The 20,554-nt window shown below is 42.3% G+C and overlaps 2 protein-coding genes across 4 annotated transcripts in view; both read left to right on the forward strand.

Annotated features, from left to right (window-relative positions):
- Nucleotides 1-7,527, forward strand: part of skila (SKI-like proto-oncogene a) — a 32,286-nt gene extending 24,759 nt beyond the window's left edge. For both annotated transcript variants that reach the window (XM_084008658.1, XM_084008659.1), the window contains exons 6-8: nucleotides 444-808; nucleotides 1,546-1,776; nucleotides 2,987-7,527. In XM_084008658.1, the coding sequence (XP_083864784.1) occupies nucleotides 444-808; nucleotides 1,546-1,776; nucleotides 2,987-3,235 (845 nt within the window). In that variant the 3' untranslated portion in view covers nucleotides 3,236-7,527. The remainder of the gene's footprint in view (nucleotides 1-443; nucleotides 809-1,545; nucleotides 1,777-2,986) is intronic.
- A 3,091-nt stretch (nucleotides 7,528-10,618) lies between these two features.
- Nucleotides 10,619-20,131, forward strand: nadkb (NAD kinase b). Of its 2 annotated transcripts, none has more exons than XM_084006860.1 (12): nucleotides 10,619-10,885; nucleotides 11,417-11,713; nucleotides 11,825-11,908; nucleotides 12,539-12,668; nucleotides 14,965-15,073; nucleotides 15,408-15,493; nucleotides 16,035-16,137; nucleotides 16,278-16,456; nucleotides 18,293-18,392; nucleotides 18,500-18,657; nucleotides 19,079-19,161; nucleotides 19,251-20,131. In XM_084006860.1, exons 2-12 carry the CDS (start codon nucleotides 11,418-11,420, stop codon nucleotides 19,408-19,410), a joined length of 1,488 nt encoding a protein of 495 aa, XP_083862986.1. In that variant the 5' UTR covers nucleotides 10,619-10,885; nucleotide 11,417; the 3' UTR covers nucleotides 19,411-20,131. The 2 variants fall into 2 exon arrangements, with proteins under 2 accessions (XP_083862986.1, XP_083862987.1); XM_084006861.1 differs by having other exon boundaries at nucleotides 10,624-10,750.
- The last annotated feature ends 423 nt before the right edge of the window (nucleotides 20,132-20,554 follow it).

Consider the following 20,554-nt stretch of genomic DNA (forward strand, 5'->3'; position numbering starts at 1 on the left):
CTTTCTTCTTTTCTTTCTGTCTGTGAGCTTAATCCTTCAATCACACCCTCATTATTAGCCTAAAACATGCCCCACTGAACCATCTGTGCACATGTGTGTTTGTGTTTGATCCCTTCCCCATTATGTACACCTTTTAAAGGCCACAGTGAGGGAACGAGCCAGAGTTTGAACAGAGGAGGAGCCCACACGGAGCGACGTAGCTCCCACACAAGGCCCTTTATTCCTCTCTCTCTTCTTTCTTGTGTGACTTGTGTGCACAAACAGGCTGAGAAAGAGGTGTGAGCGTTTATGAGGTTGTTCGAGGGTGTTACCTAAGCGTAGGCAGGAGTGTACAATAGCCAGGCTCACACTTCCTGTCTTTCGACCACCTTCTCCTTTTCTTTTTTTCTCTTTTTTGTTTTTAAAACTCCTTCCTTCATCCTCATCTTCCTCTTCATCCTCAGATCTTCATGCGTCGCCTCCCGTCACTGCCGGCACGGAGGAAGCCAAATCCCGACGTGCCGCCGCTGCCTCGGCCACTGAGCGGGAATGCCAAACCCAGGCAGTTTCCATGGCGATGAGCAGCCAGAGCTGCAAGAAAGCCACCCACACCCCCGCCCACACCCCTCCTCCTCCTCCTGTGTCGTTGTTGTTGCCGGTAACGGAAGTAGCAGCTAAGGACACAGGCTCTGCCACGAGCAATGCTGCGGTGGTAGTGGGAGGGCTGGAGGACGACAAGGACAGGATTGTTGTGGAGATCATGCAGATGTACAGCAGGCAGCAGGAGAAGCTCAACTCCACCCTGCACAAGCAGCTGCAGCTGGAAATGGTGAGTTTGTGGTCGGAAAATAACCAAGACAAATGAGCCTCTGACTAAGACCATTACTGTCCTGGCTTATTAAAAGTGTCCTTGATGTAGACGTGGAGGTGATGCTCACCTTCCACTGACCCCTCCATCCTGGAGCCTTATCTATCCAAATGTTGGTATCGGATGGTTCTGAAAACGCCTCAGCACCTCAGTTCATGTATATCACAACGTTTCACTGTAAAACATATTGTATATTATCAAAACACTCAGGTGTCATTTCAGTTTCAGTAGTTTACCTACATCATAGTAATGTTCACATCTGTGGTTGACTCATTTTCCTTCATTTAAACCCACCAATGAGGTTCTTAGGAGAAGTGCATTTGCATTGTAAATGTAGATATTCTCCTTTCGAAAGTATTATTATAATAAAAATTATTTTCTGACTGAATAAAGCGTAAGAAAAGTGAGCTTTAAAAGAACCTAGCTTGGTGAAATGTGTATACACAAAACCTTCATTATGTAGTCTGCCCACTTTTTTTGAGGACATCAATAATCCCGATGAATGTCTAGGTCTCATGCACAGTTTTCGATTGTATCTAAATCTTCGGGCGGTATAAGCAGGAGAAACCTGCCATTGTTGTACCAAACATCTGACCTTCCTGTGGAGCGGCTGAAATGTAAAGCATTTTCTCTACAGGGGTCAGTGAAATATGGCATTATTATTGTTATTTCTCCTGACTTAGTTTCTGTATCTCCAGGAACTGGAGGCGGTGCGTGGGGGCGAGGCAGCGAGGCTACGGGAGCTGAGCGCCGAGCAGCGGGAACTGCGCAGCGAGCTGGAGGCGGTGCACAGTGAGCAGGCGCGGCAGCTCAGCCAGGCCCGCCAGGAACAGCTGGAGCTGGAGACCCGTCTGGAGCAGCTCCGACAGCAGGCCTGCGCCTGTGAGCCGGGGGCACAACGCCAGCAAGAGGCCCACTACACTGCACAGGTATGGACTTGGAGGGGAAACACATGCACAACACGGATTTTGTCATTGGAAACAGTCTGAGTGAATCACAGTGACAAATATACTAGACTTAGTCTCTTAAAATATGCCATTTTCATCTCAGTGACATCACAGTGCCACACTTAAAAATCAACGCAATCAAGGAAGCATCAGTGCAGCATTCTACATATTGATGCTTCCTTTAATTTTCTAAGCATTTACAACAAATTAATCTGCTGGGTTTTTTTGTATTACTACCAAGAATATGCAAGAATTTGCCTTTGTGACAATGCTGAAAAGATATTGACAATTTGCTTAGGAACACAGCTCATTCAGACAACTAGGTGTAATATAAACAAACAAACATAATATGTATATGAGTAACTATGCTGTTAAAGACTGTGACCGCTGACACACACACACACACACACACTCGGAGCCTTTGTTTGGGTTTCCACTAGACTTAATCTTGAGATTTGCTGCGTTGGCCTGAGCTCCGGTCTGCAGCATCCCCCTCCTGTCTGTCATTGAAGCTGCCCCCCCCCCCCCCCCCCCCCATTGGCATCAAACACAGGATGTCTGCCAGTTAGTTAGGGAAACGGAGATCTGAGAAAATAATCCTGGCATGAAACTAGATGTTGTCAGTAATTTACCAGTTTTACACACATTTCCAGAGTAAAAACAAAGAAGTGAATCTGACTTTTGTTTGATTGGTTAAATTCCCACATGATTCTTATTAGGGTTATTTTCTCTGTGCTCTCATTGGCCACTGTGGGAGAGTTGAGGGTCTCTCTAATCAGGATTTGTCTGCATCTTGACAGTCACAAAATACAGTACAACACTAGTAGATAGCCTATCTGGTATACTTTGCACAGTCTGTTGTGATACCGTACTAGCTAACTACGTTTCAGCTGCTATCTGTTTGTCTAAATGTTGTGTGTCGGGTCTGTTTTGTGTACATGTCTTACTGTATCTTTTTGAGTTGATGATAGGAAGAGAAAGACTAAGATTAAAACGAATTCCTGAAAATTGTAATAGTTTTGTATTGCCTGACACGTCATTCATATCATTCCTCGTCATCTCAGAGTTGTTTTAATACATTTAGCATGACTTAATGACTGATTATTGTTACAATATGTCAGATAAAATGTCTTCTAATGTGCTGAAGGCATATGTTGACCTCATGTCTGTCCATCTCTCGGTCTCCTCCCAGTTGTCGGCGCTACGTCAGAGGCTGGAGCGAGCAGAGGCGGACCGGCAGGAGCTGCAGGAGGAGCTGCGCAGGGAGCGTGAGGCGCGGGAAAAGCTAGAGCGCACAATCAGTCTGCTCAAACAGCAGATGGTCCAGTCTGCCACAGTGGGAGGCAGCCCCTCTCCTCCTCTTACCCCTTCAACCGGACCCCCTAACGCCCACTCCCCGCCCTCCTCCTTCTCAGAGGCCCCAGTGGCTGGCCAAAAGTAACTGCCACCCCCCTGAGGCGCCTCCCTCATTCCTCTCCCGATCAACCGCCAACTTTACCAACAATTCAGCCCGAAACAGAATGGAGCTTCACGTCTCCTCGGGCTGTTTTTAAGTTGTGCATCTCAACCTCTCCTTTTATTTCAGTGTAGGACTGACTTTTGTTTTTGTAATTTAACATCACTTTAAAAAGAAACATTTTATTTTGTGTTTTTTTATTATTCTTTCTTTTTCTCCCTTGTCTCTTTAAACAGTATTTAAAGATTTTTGGGCATATATGTTTGATTTAATTTATAGTTTTTACTGAACAAACAGCTGCTTCACAGACAGGAGTTTGGTCAAGTAGAGACCAAACCCAACTTCCCTGTTTCCCTCCCCCACAATTGTCATCCGCCTCTCCCATCTCTTCTCGCTCTCCCTGGATTCTGGAGCTAAAGACTTGAAGCTTTCGGACTTCAGCTCGGACACACAGACTCGTCACAGACGTCACTTCATGCTACTACCTGGCACAGCAGCCGGTGCCCTCTGACACGGAATTGCACCTGGCTGCATGCCCCTTCTCCGTCTCTCTGTACGGACAGCCCAAACGCTCAAGTACCAGCGACTGCAGGAAACTGCATGGACATTTCAATACAGCCTATTTTTTTGTTTTGCTCCTCATAAAACACAGAAAGAAAAGTGTAACAACATGTTAAAAACATAAAATCTCTATAGAGGAGAAAGACCTTTACTGTACAAAAAAAGACATTTTTGCAGATGTCGTAAAACCTCATGAAAATATGCCAATAGTGACGCTGAACTTGAAAATGAGTGTTTTGAGTGTGACCCCCACAAGGTAGCTAGCTAGAAAATCTTCTGGCCTGGACCCCAGCTGCTCCTCACACAGGCTAGTAACCCTCTTCACTCTTCTGGGCAGCACCTGGACTTGTAGTAGACCGTAGACCAAACGGTCTGTTGGTTGATCCAGTCTACACACACACACACACACACACACACCTTCCACTGCTGTACGCTAGTGCCAATGCCCTCTGCTGCGCTCCTTAACACTGTGGTTTTCACCCACTTTAGTCTAGACAGGAAACACTGTGCTCTTTTCAGGCTTGGCATGAAGAAGCTGACGAGCAGTGTTATGCACTTAACACGCTCTCCTCCCCCAGAATCCCCTGGGAAAGAATGTGTCTGGACACGGGGGCTGGTTGAGCCGGTGTAGCTTTTCTAAGGAAGAGGGAAATGCAGAGTCCCACATGTGCGGTAGCTGTACTGTCTCACCATAATACATGCAACATCCTTCCATGCCCGCGCACACTCAAGTGTGTCAGTGCAGTCCAGGCATTCAGGCAGAACAATGGCACTGGTGTTCCCAGCAGACGATCAAAGCTCCAGTCTGTCCCCGTTTTGTTTTCTGGGCTGCTCTCTTTGTATCATTTCACTGCATTGTTAGTAGACAGTTTTCATCCACCACTATGTTTGTCAGAGCGTCGTCTAAGAATGTGGGTCGCAGGTGAAAGCAGTTAGTCCAGGGTGGTTTGGGCCCCAGGTCTGGCCCCACACACATTATTCTGCCTGGCTGAACAAACAGTACCGGCAGGAAGAGGAAGAGAGGGGAGGTGAGGATTGAGGGGAGCACTCGGGGGGGACTGGTCTCCCCCTATGGCAGGCTGGGTGGCCCAGACGCCAGGAGTACAGAGGGAGACCTTTTTGTTATGTGCCGTCAGAATGGGGGCAGCTGCTGTCGCCTGTGGGCCCCTGCCTACTCTTGGGTGAGACTGTACAGGACCCAGCCACCTCCCCAAATTCTCAACACCCTCCCTCGTCCTCTCCCACAAAACGGCCGTCACTCACTCACACATACCCGTCCATCCATCTCCAGCGCCGGATCAGCTGGGGGTGTGCAGTGTTTTGTAGATGCCCAGGAGAGCGAGCAGACGCCCAGCCAGAGGAAGAGGGGACTTTTATTGTGTCAGTTGCCAGGCAAAAGCGCTTTTTATTGCCACTAAGGAGATCCCTGTAAGCGTGCGTGTGTGTGTGCGTGTGTGTGGGTGGGCGTGCGTGCGTGTGTGCGCGTGTGTATGCACGTGTAAATAATTGTTTCAAAAGAGGGGATCGACCTCAGCTAAACTCTGAGCTTTTTTATGCATCTGCTATAAATGCAAATTGATAGACATTCCACTGTGCTCCATCCTGTTTAATGCAGACTTTCTTACACAGCTTCCCTTTACAATAACAGACCTTAAAGACCGCGCAGAGTACAGTTGGGGTTTGTTGATTGTCATAAAAGCAGGTGCAGATGCAAGCTAGAAAAATCAAACCCATGCCGCAAATGTACACTCTACTGTTCCATTTAAACCTTTATTGAAATTATGAAAGAAAATATTTAACGTATTAACTAAAGATTTATATTCACCTTGTAAATACAGTAGTCATTAATATATTAACTGTTCTTCTATGAAAAATCTTCAAAAGGTTATATAAATTGGACCAGAACTAAGACTTCAGATGTTTTTGTTTTCTTTTTTAAAAGAGTTATCAGAACTTGACTTTTGTCGAGTGGATGTGGGGGAGTGAAATGCATGGTTTACTGAGACATGATGCAGGACAAAGGCATAATAGGAAAATAATACTTTGTTACACACTTTGCCCCTTTTTCTGAAATGATGCATTTGTTTTTTTTTTATGGATTTCATCTTGACTGTTTAACGTGTAATGTAATGAGCTTTTCCTCTTTGTTAAACCCACTCCCCCTGAGATTAATTGAAAATGAAACATTTGTTTAAGAAAATGCATTTTGGAAAAAAAGAAAACAAACAAAAAATTAACTTTTTTTTTGTGCATGTTTTGCTGCCCCTTCTGTTTTTGTGTCACCGGGCCAATCTATCAATCTGTTCATTGTGTAAAAAAAAAAAAAAAAAAGAAGGAAAAAAAGAAAAGAAAGATGATGTTTCCCCCCTCACATAACGCACAAACTATTGAGATGGCTCATATGCATGAACATTTAACATGTGCAAGTTTTATATCATTATTGGTTTAGAGGTTGGCTAAATATAAAGTCAAATTATGAAGAACATAAAAATGTAGCCTAATTTGATTTGGAAATTATGTGTGAGTGTGTAAGAGAGAGAGAGTGTGTGTTTTTTGGCCTCCCATGTCAGACTGAAGCACAGCAGCTTTGAAAAGGGAAAGAGAAAAACTTGCTCATGTAGCTCTGGATGTATAGTTTATGTTACCTGATTCTGATCATTTATCCCTGTCTGGATGTGTAAACATAACTCAAAAGATAATCAGTATTAGTCTTATTGATTTACCTCTAGAAGAATTTAAAAAAAATCCTTTCAATTCATCACATTAGCAGATAACTAATCTGTTAACTGTAATTTTACTTTGTGTAATTTGCATTTTATACACAAGGAGGCGTTGTTTAGCTACTTTAATATGCCATATTAAAAAAAAAAACTAAATGTAAATGAAAGGGGAGAAAAATCCCTTGTAACACGGTTTGCTGGGCCTTTTTGCATTTGCAGTGTTATGAGAACTTGGATATATTTTGTACAGAATGTTTACAGGTGTGAAGTTTGCCCAACAGGCGAGATAACAAAGTGAAACGAGCAGAGCTTTACCATGTGGATACATTTGAATGCAAGATTTACATACTCCTTGCCTCCCGGCTACATGGAGAAAACTAGTAAACAAAATCCAAGGTGACCTTTGAACTGTTGCAGGTGGTATGCTTTGTAGTTGGGCGTGTAATTTTCAGCCAGTAATTATTCTGTGCCAGTGTGGGAGAAGCAGGAAGTGTTGCTGCATTTGGTGATTGATCACAGATTACTAAGAATAGGTACACCATGTTTTAATTTATACACATCCTGCTTTAGATGGAGAAAAAAAAAAGATTCCTTGCTTTGCTTAAAAGAACCCCTTTTCCCCCTCAATGCTGTTCTGAAACATGAAACACAGTGTCTGTGTTTGACCATTGCATACTACGTTGCCAATACTACAGTGTGATGAGACTTTTGTTCTTGCATGAATCGAGACACTGTTCTCCTACCTCATGTTGTGATATAAAAAATATGTTTTTTAAGCAGAAGACACTGCATCTCTAACTGTTTATCATCATTGATATTTACTAGTAAATTACATACCTGTAAATGCTTTTAGCTAATACCTCAGTTGTATCTAGTGTTTGTTTATTTTTTTTTTCTTGTTTTTGCCCTTTCCCTGATTTCAGATCTTGTAAATATACCCTGTATAGACAATGAACTTGGATCAAATTCAAGTAAAGTTCTGTAGTGTCAAACCAAGGTTGTCTCTTGCCTTACCTGCTGGTGATGTGCGTCTTTGTCCTCATAACTTCCTCATCGACTTGATTCACACATTTCACAGAAGTTGCACATTGAAGAAACGTCTCCAGAGCCGTGGCATCTCACTTTAAAAACATAAATATGCGTAGAGCTGAGACCATTGGTCAATTAATCGTTAGTCCATCAGACAAAATTAATACTCGTTTCATTAATTTTATGTGGAGATCTACTGTCTTTGTCGTTTAAGATGAAGAACACAGTTATTCAAACAAAACAAGGATTTCATAATCGATAAATTAATTAATCAACACAGTTTTTGGCAGATTAATCAATAATTAAAACAATCCCTGCTTATGTAACGGAGCAACATCAGAAGAAGTACTCAAATCTTTTATGGCCCGCCATGTTTCATATTCAGTGTTAAATCTGCAGAGTAATTTTTTTTTTTCTTTATAATTCTTTATTCTAGAGTTATCACTTATGTCTTATTTCTTTTCATAACATTTAGCTAACAGCACCTAACTGCACCGTGTCAGCACAACTCCTCATTTTCAAGACGTATGAACAATTCATCACCAAAGTTATTATTATTACAATTCATCCTTTTTATTATTTCGTTTAATATTTGTTCATACATTTCACTCAAAACCACAAGTGTCAACAAACTACACGGCGAGCCACCAGTAGTTGTTGAGCACCGCCTTACAAGAGTCATTCGTAAGGCTGTTCTGTTACCTTGGCAACCCAATTTCCTTTTTTCTTTTTTTTTTGTATAAGACCGTCTCAGTGCCTAATTCCACTTCTTCGAACGCAAGTCCTGTTAGTATTTGCTTCGTGCGGTCATGTTCCGTCCTCTGCAGCCAGGCTTAATTGAAATCTCCACTCACAGAAGCAGGAACTGCTGCCAGGGCCTCTGTGCGAGCTGCGAGGTTGGCCACACTGCACATAAAATGACTGCTATCAGAAGGCTGTTGAGGAAGCAGAGCCAGACAACGTTCAGCAGATATGCAGGTGTTCCCACAGGTAGCAGCAAGGAGTACGGCCAGGAAAAACAGGAATACGGCCCACGTGTTCAGAAATACATGCAGGGCTTGATGGATGACACTTCTCCTAGAGTGAGTCACACAGTGTGGTGGCCAACTCAAAACATAAAATATGTGCATTGTCCTCAAAACTGAAGCCTAGATAGTTAGGAGCCTGTTACAACAAAGGTAACCCATTAAGTGAAACACACCTTACCAGTTTTCTTCAGCTTTGACTGAAATGTTTCCTGTGTCTGTATGTGTCCCATAGTAACGAGGCACTTCTTTTCTCTTTTTAAACCCTTCTTGCAGCAGAAAACTCAAGCATCTCATTGAGGTCAAGGAAAGCAGGTATTTTGAGCTTCCTTAACGGCCGTGATGTTGAATTCTTTTCACTTCTGCTTTTACAAACTGCAATCTGCGACCGAATCCACTGTTACCACCGACCAAGTGAAACAGGCCGATTCATAACTCCCAAAAACTCCTAGCAGACAAACACCGTGCCAGCTGGTTCTTACAGAGTTAGGGTTGGGGGTTGGGGTTAGGCTTCGGACCACCTTTAAAACTGCAAGCAGACACCACTCACCGTGTCAGCTGGTTCTACAGGCCTCAGACCAGCGTTAAGTACTCCCAGCAGACACACTCACCATGCCAGCTGGTTCTACAGGGGTCAGACCAGCGTTTAAAACTCCCAGCAGACACACTCACCATGCCAGCTGGTTCTACAGGGGTCAGACAAGTGTTTAAACCGCCAAGCAGACACCCACTCACCGTGCCAGTTTTTCTACAGGCCTCAGACCAGCATTTCAAACTCCTAGCAGACACCCACTCAATGTGTCAGCTGGTTTTTCAGTCCTCGGACCAGCGTTTAAAAATCCCAGCAGACAACCGCGCACAGTGCCAGCTGGTTTAACAGGCCTCGAACCAGCATTTGAAACTCCCAGCAGACACTGACTCACCGTGCCAGCTGGTTTTACAGGTCTCGGACCAGCATTTAAAACTACCAGCAGGCACCAAGTCACCGTGCTTGCTGGTTCTACAGGCCACGGACCAAAAACTGCAAGCAGACACCCAATCACTGTGCCAGCTGGTTTTACAGGCCTCAGACCAGCATTTAAAATTGCCAGCAAACACCCACTCACCATGCCAACTGATTTTACAGGTCTTGGACCAGCATTTAAAACTGCCAGCAGACACCCAGTCACTGTGCCAGTTGGTTCTACAGGTCTTGGACCAGCGTTTAAAACTACTAGCAGACAACTCCGCACCATACCAGCTGGTTTTACAGGCCTTGGACCAGCGCTTAAAACTGCCAGCAGACATCCAGTCACCGTGCCAGCTGGTTCAACAGGTCTTGGAACAGGGTTTAAACCCGCCAGCAGATAACCTGCACCGTTCCAGCTGGTTTTATAGGCCTCAGACCAGAGTTTAAATTTGTCAGTAGACACCAACTCACCATGCCAGCTTGTTCTACAGGCCTCGGACCAGTGTTTAAAACTGCCAGCAGATACCCACTCTTCGTGTCAGCTGGTTTTACAGCCTTTGGACCAACGTTTAAGACTGCCGGGCAGACACCCACTTACCGAATGGCCTATTTCAGGATAATGTTTATCATATTACTGGATTATTAACATTGATAGACTAATGTGCATACCACTTTAATGTTGCAATTGAAGGAAGTGCTAATTGATTTGTATACTACTGGGTAGCTTAATCTATGATGATATTTATATTTCATTCATTGTTAGTTGCCTAACTAAATGTATTAGCCTACATATTTGTACAAGTACCTCAAAACTTGAATACGTTACTTTCCACTACTGATTGTATTTTGACGTATTTATTGTTTAATTTCTGTGTTGCATTGTTAACGTTGTATTTGCCCCTGACTGTGTATTATATGTGATAATGAACAGATTGAAAACTTGTTTCGTGTTCACTTTGTGGCTGTGACTGTTTTCATCAAACACGACGCTGTGCCTTTAAGTGAATACAGGTACTGCGCAGCCGCAGAGATCTGCCCGCAGTGACGCCCCCTCTCAGTCTCGGAAACGTCACTTCCCCTCGGCCAGTATCTTGTCATTTGTTTAGAGTTTGACGGCGCTGTCCGCCTTTAAAACAAACGCCCTCGGAGCGTCTAAACACACTCGGTCCTTGATGAAGTATTAACAATATGAACACGTTCGCTTCTCTCTGAAACAGTAAGGCTACGTTTCCTTCGGAGGTTCACACCGGTTAGCTAGCTGAGCTAATTGCTAACTGCAACGTCCACTTCCAACAAATCAGCGGTTATTTAAAGACCAAGAGCCGTTACATAAACTCACTCACTCCTGACGGTTAGTCGGTTATTTTGTCTTAGTTAACTGCTTGAACTGGGTCCAAGGTCAAATAGTTAATACAGCGAAAACTTAATTTGACCTCACTTATGTTGTGAATATAACGATAACTCTCACAAGAAAGTCGAACACACACTCCATCTAGCATCTAGAATTGTTAACAGCAGGACAAACGTAGTTATCTATTTATGTTAACTGGAGGAAAGGCTGTTTTTCTTTGATTACCTCATCATTTATCAGTTAATCCCTTCAGCACTCAGTTGCAGCTCACACTAAATATTACCCAACTCTATTATTTTATGAATAACACTTATAATAGTTGAATTATTGGTCTTCAGAAGCACAGGGATGCCTAGAAGTAATTTTTATTTTCAATGTTAACCTGCTGAGTGTAATTTTCTAGAGCTCAAGATGATCTTTTAACTCTAGTTGAGTATGTTCAGTTATTTATAGAATGATCTCATAGTTTGTTTCTTCTCTCCAAATGGTCATAATCTCTGTGACAGATGTTTCTGTGTTTTGTCCCTGCAGAATGGAGAACTCGGAGACTGGTCCATCGCCGGTGCCCCTGGCAGGACCAGACAGAGGCGGCATGGCTCGACCCTCGGCGGCCCCCGGTCAACTGTTGGAGTCAGCTAGGTCCTCCAGGCAGCGGGAGCTCCCGGCCAAGTCACCAAGGAGACGGCGGAAGGGGACGAGGTCACAGCGTCAAGGGGATAGTCATGAACAGCTGCTCTGGGAGATTGAGCGACGGAGGTTACCAGGCCAACAGGAGCACGTGGAGCCCTCTAGCTCTGCGAGCGACACAGCGGAAAGCTCTCCTAAGAGGTTTGCACTGCAGGTTGCCAGCTGGTTCGCCATGCCACTCACACAACTCAGTTGCCTGGAACATGAGGTGATGATGTTTTGACCTTGCCTCTTCTTTTCTCCTCCCCTCAGGAGAGCCCACTTTCTACATGGACCATATCCAGCCACTCACTTCGGACCCAAAGCCTGTATTCTTCCCAACCCAACTTCAGTCATGTAAGCATGAGGGTTGAACTTTCTGTGTTCAAGCTGTCATATGCTATTTACACAGACAAGCTTGTGTAACTGTGTGAGATAAGATAAACTGAGCATGCTGTGATTGGATGTTACGTGAAATGGGATGGCTAACAGAACAGACCACAGATGTTTGTTGTCACCTGATCTCAGGTAGTGTTTCCTTGGACTTAATCTGGAAACACAAGACAAAATTATCTGCACGATGCCTGTGATCCACCACACAAAGGAGGAAAGAGACAAACGGTAAAGATGAGAGAAATAGTCGTTTTTTTTATTGTCTGAAGTTTAGAGTTTGGAAGTCAATCCTTTAGATGTGACTGCAGCTGTTATTATGTTATTATTACTTTACTTTGGTCAGAAGATGAGGGAAGACCTGGTATGGTGACATTTGGAGTTAAAATTGCAAGACAGTGTGATTAACTAGCAGTCAACTCTTTGGTCTGTTTCTGTGTGTCTAACATATACTGTCAGGCACTGATGGTGTGTCCAAAATATGTCTGTTGGTTTACTCACTGTGTGTGTGTGTGTGTGTGTGTGTGTGTGTGTGTGTGTGTGTGTGTGTGTGTGTGTGTGTGTGTGTCTGTGTGTGTGTGTGTTACGGATTTCCAGGCACATTCAGGACCCAGCCAGTCAGCGACTCACCTGGAATAAACCGCCCGTCAATGTGCTCGTCATCAGGAAAATCAGAGATGAGAGCCTCGTTGAGCCCTTCAAAGAGCTCTGCAGTTTTCTAGTGGAGGTACAAGACTATTATTATGTTATATAAATGTTTTATATTTTTTTGATTGAGTTGGCAGACTTGTGTAGCAACATAGAAAACAGACTTTTATTCTTTTAGATGAGAATGTTTTGGTTATTTCACACGTTACAGGTTCTCTATACGACATTCAGAGAATTTAAATAGCGTGAAACAGCTATATGCTATGTAAATCTATAGTGGGGTAATGGCTACCTGAGCAGAGAATGTAGTCATGTTCCCTCTGTTTGCTGTAATTCAAGTTTCTCCGTGATTTGTTTACATATTTTGCTGAAAAGCGGTGAAAATATGCCTTATGTTACCAAACGAGGGAATCTGAAGTTTCAGGTCAATATCTCAAATGGTTTGCCCGTGACGTCCATTTGAATTTCCACAAGTGCCACATCCCTTTTTGACACATTGGAATTTTGCATTTCATTTGTTGGCATTTTTGGAGGCCCATAACTTCTGTTCTAATAGTGATAGAAGGCTGACAATTGGTCTGTTAGTTCATTGTAGTTTGTACTACACAATTCAGAAACAACATTCGTTACTGTTTGGGTGAGAGGTGGGTCACCAAAATCCTTTTTTTTTTTTTTTTGACGGCCAAAATTATTTTTCACTTTTTGGGTGCCCCTATCACCCCAGTTAATGATCTTATTTATTCTTAACAGGATTATTTGTTATATTTGGGACCTTTGCTCTTGCCAAAATGAATTTGAAGGGTATGGTACCTCTGGTGGGGGTTTTATGGGGGTCCAAAAACCCTTTCGGGCATAGGTGACTCTTTTGGAACCCCATATTAGGACCCCCAAATGACCATGTGAGCACATGATGATCCTAAAGGGATTTATACCACATAAAGATTTGGTAAGATAAGGCATATTTTCACCGCTTTTCAGCAGAATCTGAGAGGTACCATGTACATGGCACCCCGATATCGGCTGTTTTCACATGGAATGACCCATTGGGCTTCTTTTATGAAACGCTATTTGCAATTTCCAATTAACCCAGTCTGTAATTTTTTTGATCATATAAATATGAAGTGTGTCACTGGTCACATTATCGAACAAAAGTTCAGGCATTAAACAGAAAAATAATTTACAGAAGCCACATTCAGTTCTGTTCAAAAAGGCCTTGGAAGGCCATGGAATAAAACAATCTTTATTTTATGAAAAGTATTTTTTTCTGACCTGCTGTAAACATTAATGCTAATAATGCAATATTTTTGTATCTGATTGTGAGCTGTCAGGAGATGTGACAAACTGTGACAAAAGTGGGACTGTTCCCACAGTGGCTTGTACACACCGGAGGCATTTCTGTAAAACGCTCACTATTTCAAGCCACAGAAGCTATAGGAAGTTCATCGTCTCATAGTGGGAAAGAAACTATTTCAATATTTTGAATTCCTTAATCCATCCATTCATATTCTGCTGCGGATTCAGGTCCGAATCCTGTTAATATAATTCATAATATCATTAGGAATTATTGTTACATACTGCTGATAATCCTGACAAAAAGTGTGAAAGAATAAATTATTCTTGCCCATATTGTCCTGAAGGGCCTGGTATGACCATGAAAGGGGTATTAAATAGCATTTTATTTGGTATTAAAGGTTAAAGTTTGATTTTTGAACGCTACAGAAACACTGGATTTGAGACAAAAAATTGTAATATCACTTCTGGTATATTATTTTATTACATTAAAGTCTGTAGTCTAGTGAGATATCAACTGTATCAACACCATCACCACCTCCACCTGCAGTAATTAGAGCTGCTCCTGCTCTGTTTTTGTGTTGGGTATGAACATGTCTTTCTTGTACAGATGAATCATGGTACAAGACTTTGCAAATACAGAAATCTACGTTTAATGTGTTTCTCAATAATAATTAAAAGAAATGTTTTAGGTTTGTGCTTTATTGTATTAGTGGATGTATCAGATGGCACAGTCCTGTTTTTGGCTGCTAGTCAACTAAAGCCATGATCCTGAAAAACAGAAGTGTACACTGAAACATTTGTGCTGAAGAGCAGCCAGGAAAAAGAATCCAGGAAATGAACCAGACATGTTCAGAGTCTGCCCCCACACAGTTACGACACCTTTCAGCCACATGTTTCCAAAATAAGCCGTGCTTTGTTTAACGAGACTGTCAGAGACGTCCAGGGAACCCATGTATTTACATTCCATACCGACGGCATCATATTAAACCACGCGTTTGACGTATGCTCGACATTTAAGAGAAAGTACTTGAGATGTCTGTGTGTTTTGGCTGCTGTCACTGAAACGTGTCTTGGTGCATCAGGACAAGCAGATGATGGTGTACGTGGAACGCAGGGTAGCAGATGACGCTACGCTGTCAAAGGACGAAGCGTTTGGCTCCATCCGCAATCAGCTCTGCACCTTCAGAGAGGGTGAGGCTCCACAACAGTCAGAAACGTTAATGCTGAACTGTTTTTAAATATAAATGTTAATTTCTATTTTTACTAACAACATTTAGTTTAGATCGCAATAATACTTTAGAAACCTTTTATTTAATGTTGTAATTGTTGAACTGAAGTATTGTCCGGTTTTTATTGATTATACATTACTGCATTACATTATGCATTGGGGCACCTCTAGGACATAATCTCCCTTCTGGGTCTTCTGAAACATTTCTTACATTGTTGAATGAAAACATATGCTATTTTGTGCTGTTAAAATGAAAACAATATATTCACTATAGCAGTTTATTTTGTGTGCCTGCAGGTTATGATGATATCTCTGACTGCATTGACCTAATCATCTGTCTGGGTGGAGATGGGACTCTGCTCTACGCCTCCTCTCTCTTCCAGGTAATCACACTTTGATTGGTTGATCATTTCAGGCATGTCTTAAACATTTTATACCACATAAAATACTTCTACCAACTTTTTCATACTGTCTCAATATGTATTCAAAGGAAAGAAAAATAATTTATCATATCTTGTTCCGTCTAATCTATAGGAATCATTGTATTTTACTTACTTACAAATATTTCCTTCTTGTTTTTTTATTTAAAAACTTGTAATATTTTTGTGATCACTGCAAAAAAGAAGTCAGGAAATTCTTTGAAATGAAGTTGTCACTTTACATCACATAGTCAGACCGCTGAACATTTCATCAAACAAAACAAATGACTCTGAATCTATAAGTATTCTGAATAATAAGTTAACTATATAATTGCTCATAATGATCTGTTTCATGAATGGATTTAGATGTATCATAACAGCTTTTGAAAAAAAGTATAAAATACAAAATCTTTCATAATAAATATATACAGATTGCGTCAGTATTTTGTATACCGGTGAGAGTCAGACTGATTTTTTAAGTCCGGGCTGTTTTTCTTTTCTGTAGGGCAGCGTCCCTCCGGTTATGGCGTTTCATCTCGGCTCTCTGGGTTTCTTGACGCCCTTCAAATTTGAGTCGTACAAGACGGAAGTGGCCAAAGTGTTTGAAGGTAGAGCAGAGCTTTACAGGAAACATTGGTCTATGTGTGAAAAGACTGTTCGCATCTCAGTAGTATAAATAGATGATGTGTATGTGAAAGCCACGTGTGTGCTTTTTGTTTTTCACCTATGTCTGTATGTGGTTTTACAGGCAACGCGGCCATCACTCTGCGCAGTCGTCTCAAGGTGAAGGTGGTGAAGGACATGCTTCAGAGAACAGGCCAGCAGTCGTACAGCGGAGAGCCTCAGCAGCAGCAAGAGCACAACGGAGAACTCCTTCCTCATGGACACGCCAACAGCGAGGCCGGCAAGGTCACACTGCAGCTACAGGTAGACTAGCTGAGAGGAGGGCAAGTGCTTCTTGACCTAAAAACAAAAACACACAAAGCAATTATCCAATCAATAACACAATATTAATTAAATATGAGTCAATATTAGAGCAGTCATTTCTGGTAAAGTTCAGTGACCTTTTGAAGAAAGTTGTCAGCTTCTCGACTCGTCTGAAAAGGAAGTAAGAGAAAGAGAGAATGTGAAATTGAACAAGCATTAGATGAGTCAGTGAGAAATGACAGTTAATTCCCATGTATTCTTTAATTAGAGCCGCTCAGACATCACAACCGTTACTACAATCAGCAACAGGAACGGCTGTTGTTGTTTCCTCGTGTATGAATATTGCCTCTCAAAGGCTTGCCTCTTTTCTAATCACTTATTGGACTGATACGCTTAATCTTCATGGTTCTTCAGGTCACTGTTGTTCTTGGTTGAAGATGGCTCATGTGATTGTATGTTGTCCGCGTGCCTGTCTGTCTGTGTGTGTGTGTGTGTGTGTGTGTGTGTGTGTGTGTGTCTGTGTCTCTGTGTGTGTGTGTGTGTGTGTGTGTGTGTGTGTGTGTGTGTGTGTGTGTGTGTGTCTGTCCCTCTTTTCCTTATTCATCCTTGGTGCGTCAGTGCATTTGTAAATGTGCACAAGCTTGGTGAGCGAGCTGGGTTGCCCTGGCGACAGTCATAATAAAGCTGCTGGGTGCAGATATGGGAGGGAAAAAAGTAGGATGTTTATGAAGTTCTGTTGAGCCAGTTGCCATGGAGACCCTGGCGTCAACAATGCAGTCAACACAGATTCGATACTTATGGGCTATGACGCTCACGGTCTGACACACTCCGTAACTAAACAACATGCCTCACTGCTGCAGTCACACACACACACACACACGCACACACACACACACACACACACACACACACACACACACACACACACACACACACACACACACACACACACACACAGACACACTGCTGCAGTTTGTCATTTTCAGAGCAGCTCTCTCTCCTCTGTCCCGTCACATCGATAAATAAAAGACCGTGACGGGTCTCTCTGGTCTCCGAGCCCGAGTTTGACCTCACATTACATCACGTCTGCTGCCTTCAGCAGGATGTTTACGCTGCACTCAGCTGACGTCAGTACATCAGACATCACTGCTCAGCGCTGCAGTACCGTGGAGCATGATTTGTATGCTGCTTGTCTTCACACCAGCATTTCTTCTCTGCTTGTAGTTTCCTATTGTAACGCGGGACTTAAACGCAGCGTTTGTTGCTGGCTGAGTTATTGTTTTGCTTCAGTGCAGAGATTACATTGAGCTTCATATTTACTGTCTACAAAGGAATTACATATTGAAGACCGTCTCATTGTATAGAGACTTTTAGCTTTATACAGCAGGGATACTGCCAGAGAAGTTGCGTTGAAAGTCATTTGCTTGTGGCCATTTATAAAGACCTTTACAATGGGGACAGTCTTTACAAACTTTCAGTTAAGTCCCATCCTATGCGTACATTAACAAAAATGTTCTGCACTCGTTCTCGATACTTTTTTAAAATCTTATATATGGTTAAGAACATATTTTATTGTTTCTGGAAAAGTTAATTTGATTGTTTTTAATATGCCATCCAATATCACCTCATATTGGTTGCCAGATTTCACACATACAGTATGTGGATGCAGATAAATAAATCAAAACATTTATGGCATTTGGCCTGTAGATGGCACTACAGTAACATGTAACATGGTCATATGTCACCATTTTCTATACCAATTGAGAGTCAGATAGGAAGATTGTTCAGAGTTTGAGTGCCTTCCCATCTTAACTTTTGGGGTCTGTGTGTGATCAGGTGTTGAATGAGGTGGTGGTGGACCGAGGCCCGTCCTCATACCTGTCCAATGTGGACTTGTACCTTGATGGACGGCTCATCACCTCCGTGCAGGGAGATGGTAAGAAGAACGGTCGTACACTTCCTCATGTCGTGCGATGTCACTCTTCCGTCATGACTTGTAGATACGGTGAATTAATACGGTAAACCTCCCTCTTTCTCGTCCAGGTGTGATTGTGTCCACACCTACAGGCAGCACAGCGTATGCAGCCGCAGCAGGAGCCTCCATGATCCACCCCAACGTACCCGCCATCATGGTCACCCCCATCTGCCCGCACTCGCTCTCCTTCAGGCCCATTGTTGTTCCTGCTGGGGTGGAGCTCATGGTAAAAATGAAAAGGAATGAGGCTGTGCTGAGCTCGGTGCTTTCATGCTCTTTAGTGTCACAGAAAGTCACGGGGCAAACAACTGTATTTTCCCAAATTACAAAACAAGGTGTCTTGGGTTAAAACCTCCCATAGTTAGACTGTTGAGGCCATTAGAACCATGTACTGACTTTATATTTAACACATTTATGTTGTGTTTCTCCACTCATATACTTAGTTTTCATGTAATTGATCACCTGTTTGCTTATGGATACATTTATTTTTACATGTATAATAGGTTCTGCATTTTTCTCATCATTATTTGCTGTTGTGGACAGAAAAATAGCCACGTTGTATTCATGCTAGCCAGAGTCTGTTAGTAGGCTTGTTATATAACTGATGCTTTGAAACTGACAGGCTTTGACTTTTCCCCCCAAATCAGATCACCTTGTCCCCTGACGCCAGGAACACTGCCTGGGTGTCGTTTGACGGGAGGAAGAGACAGGAGATCCAGCATGGAGACTGGTACAGTTCATTCACTATCATTCATTACTGCCGTTTCATTATTCTTTTTCTCCTCCATTGAGGATTAATTTGCTTTCTTGTTTCAACAGCATCAAAATTACTACATCTTGTTACCCAGTGCCCTCTATCTGTTGCCATGACCTCGTGTACGACTGGTTCGAAAGCCTGGCTCAGTGTTTGCACTGGAACATACGCAAGAGTCAGGCTCGACTGGCTGACGTCTCTGACTCGTCGGACACAGAAAACTGAAGTAGCAGGCGCCTTTTCTGGCCTACGTTAAAGTTGACGCTCCCCAGCAGCAGCACTTCTGAGACCTTGTGAACTTTTCACCACGACTATGAAAGTGAGAGCACGTGTGTCTGCAGCCAAATTAGTGTTACATTAGTTGTATGAATAGCATGTTTAGTGAGCACATTGTGTCTACAGTATGTTATACATTTGAGAAAGCATCACATTACATTCCAGTACAAGCACAATCCGTAATTTATTTGTTGCTCACGGGGAGAAAGCATGTTGTCAACTAGAAATTAAGAAAAATAATTATTGCAGTTACAATAACAATGTATTAATTAATGATATATATGATTCATTTTCTGATATTTTGACATGGAACACATAATGTGAGGTGCACATACGTGAGGTGATTATAGGTAGAAAAAGGACTGTAAATATACATTTGTAAATACAAGATTATAGGATAGAAGTATTTATGAGATATTTATAGCTTGAAAAGACTAAAACTGAATTTATATTACTGAGTCAGCCAAAGAATTCTGTGTGATTGTTCTGTGTAAACTTTACATCCTATAAGCAACTGTAAAGGATTTTGTTTCTTATTTTCTTCAACTGTTGTTTAAACTTTCTGCCCAAGTTAGATTCTACATGTCAGATTGCATGTTGTAGAGCGATCACTGTCAAAGTGAAAGGAAAGTTAAAATAAATGGAAAACACTGGCTAAATATTTTTGTTCAGTCTGATCTTCATGTCGGGCTCCAAAGAAGTATGTTTGCTTGCATGTTTTAATTGATGACTCTAAATTGCCCGTAGGTGTGAATGTAAGTGTGAATGATTGTCAGGGCTGTGATATGCTGGTGACCTGTCCATGGTGGACCCTACCTTCTCCCTGGGATGGGCTGCGGCCCCCTGCGACCCTGAACACGATATTACTTTTTAGACATGCTAAATTGTTACAGATTTTTTTCAGCGTACTATACTATGATTTTTTTATTACTTTTTTCAACATGCTATACTGTGATTTTATTTTTACTTTTTGACATGCTATCTAACTTTTTTCGATATCCTATACTATGACTTTTTTTTTTTTTTTTTTACATTTTTCGATATGCTTCATTACGGTATTACTTTTTTCATAAACAAATGTTTTACATGCTAT

This window comes from Eutrigla gurnardus (assembly GCF_963514095.1).
Source record: "Eutrigla gurnardus genome assembly, chromosome: 4".
In the NCBI taxonomy this organism is placed as follows: Eukaryota; Metazoa; Chordata; class Actinopteri; order Perciformes; family Triglidae; genus Eutrigla; species Eutrigla gurnardus.

Coding starts and splice junctions, on each gene's coding strand:
- nadkb (XM_084006860.1), top strand. CDS start 11,418: ATGGAGAACTCGGAGACTGGTCCATCGCCGGTGCCCCTGGCAGGACCA. Junction 15,074..15,407: donor GCTCTGCACCTTCAGAGAGG/GTGAGGCTCCAC, acceptor GTGTGCCTGCAG/GTTATGATGATATCTCTGAC. Junction 15,494..16,034: donor ACGCCTCCTCTCTCTTCCAG/GTAATCACACTT, acceptor TCTTTTCTGTAG/GGCAGCGTCCCTCCGGTTAT.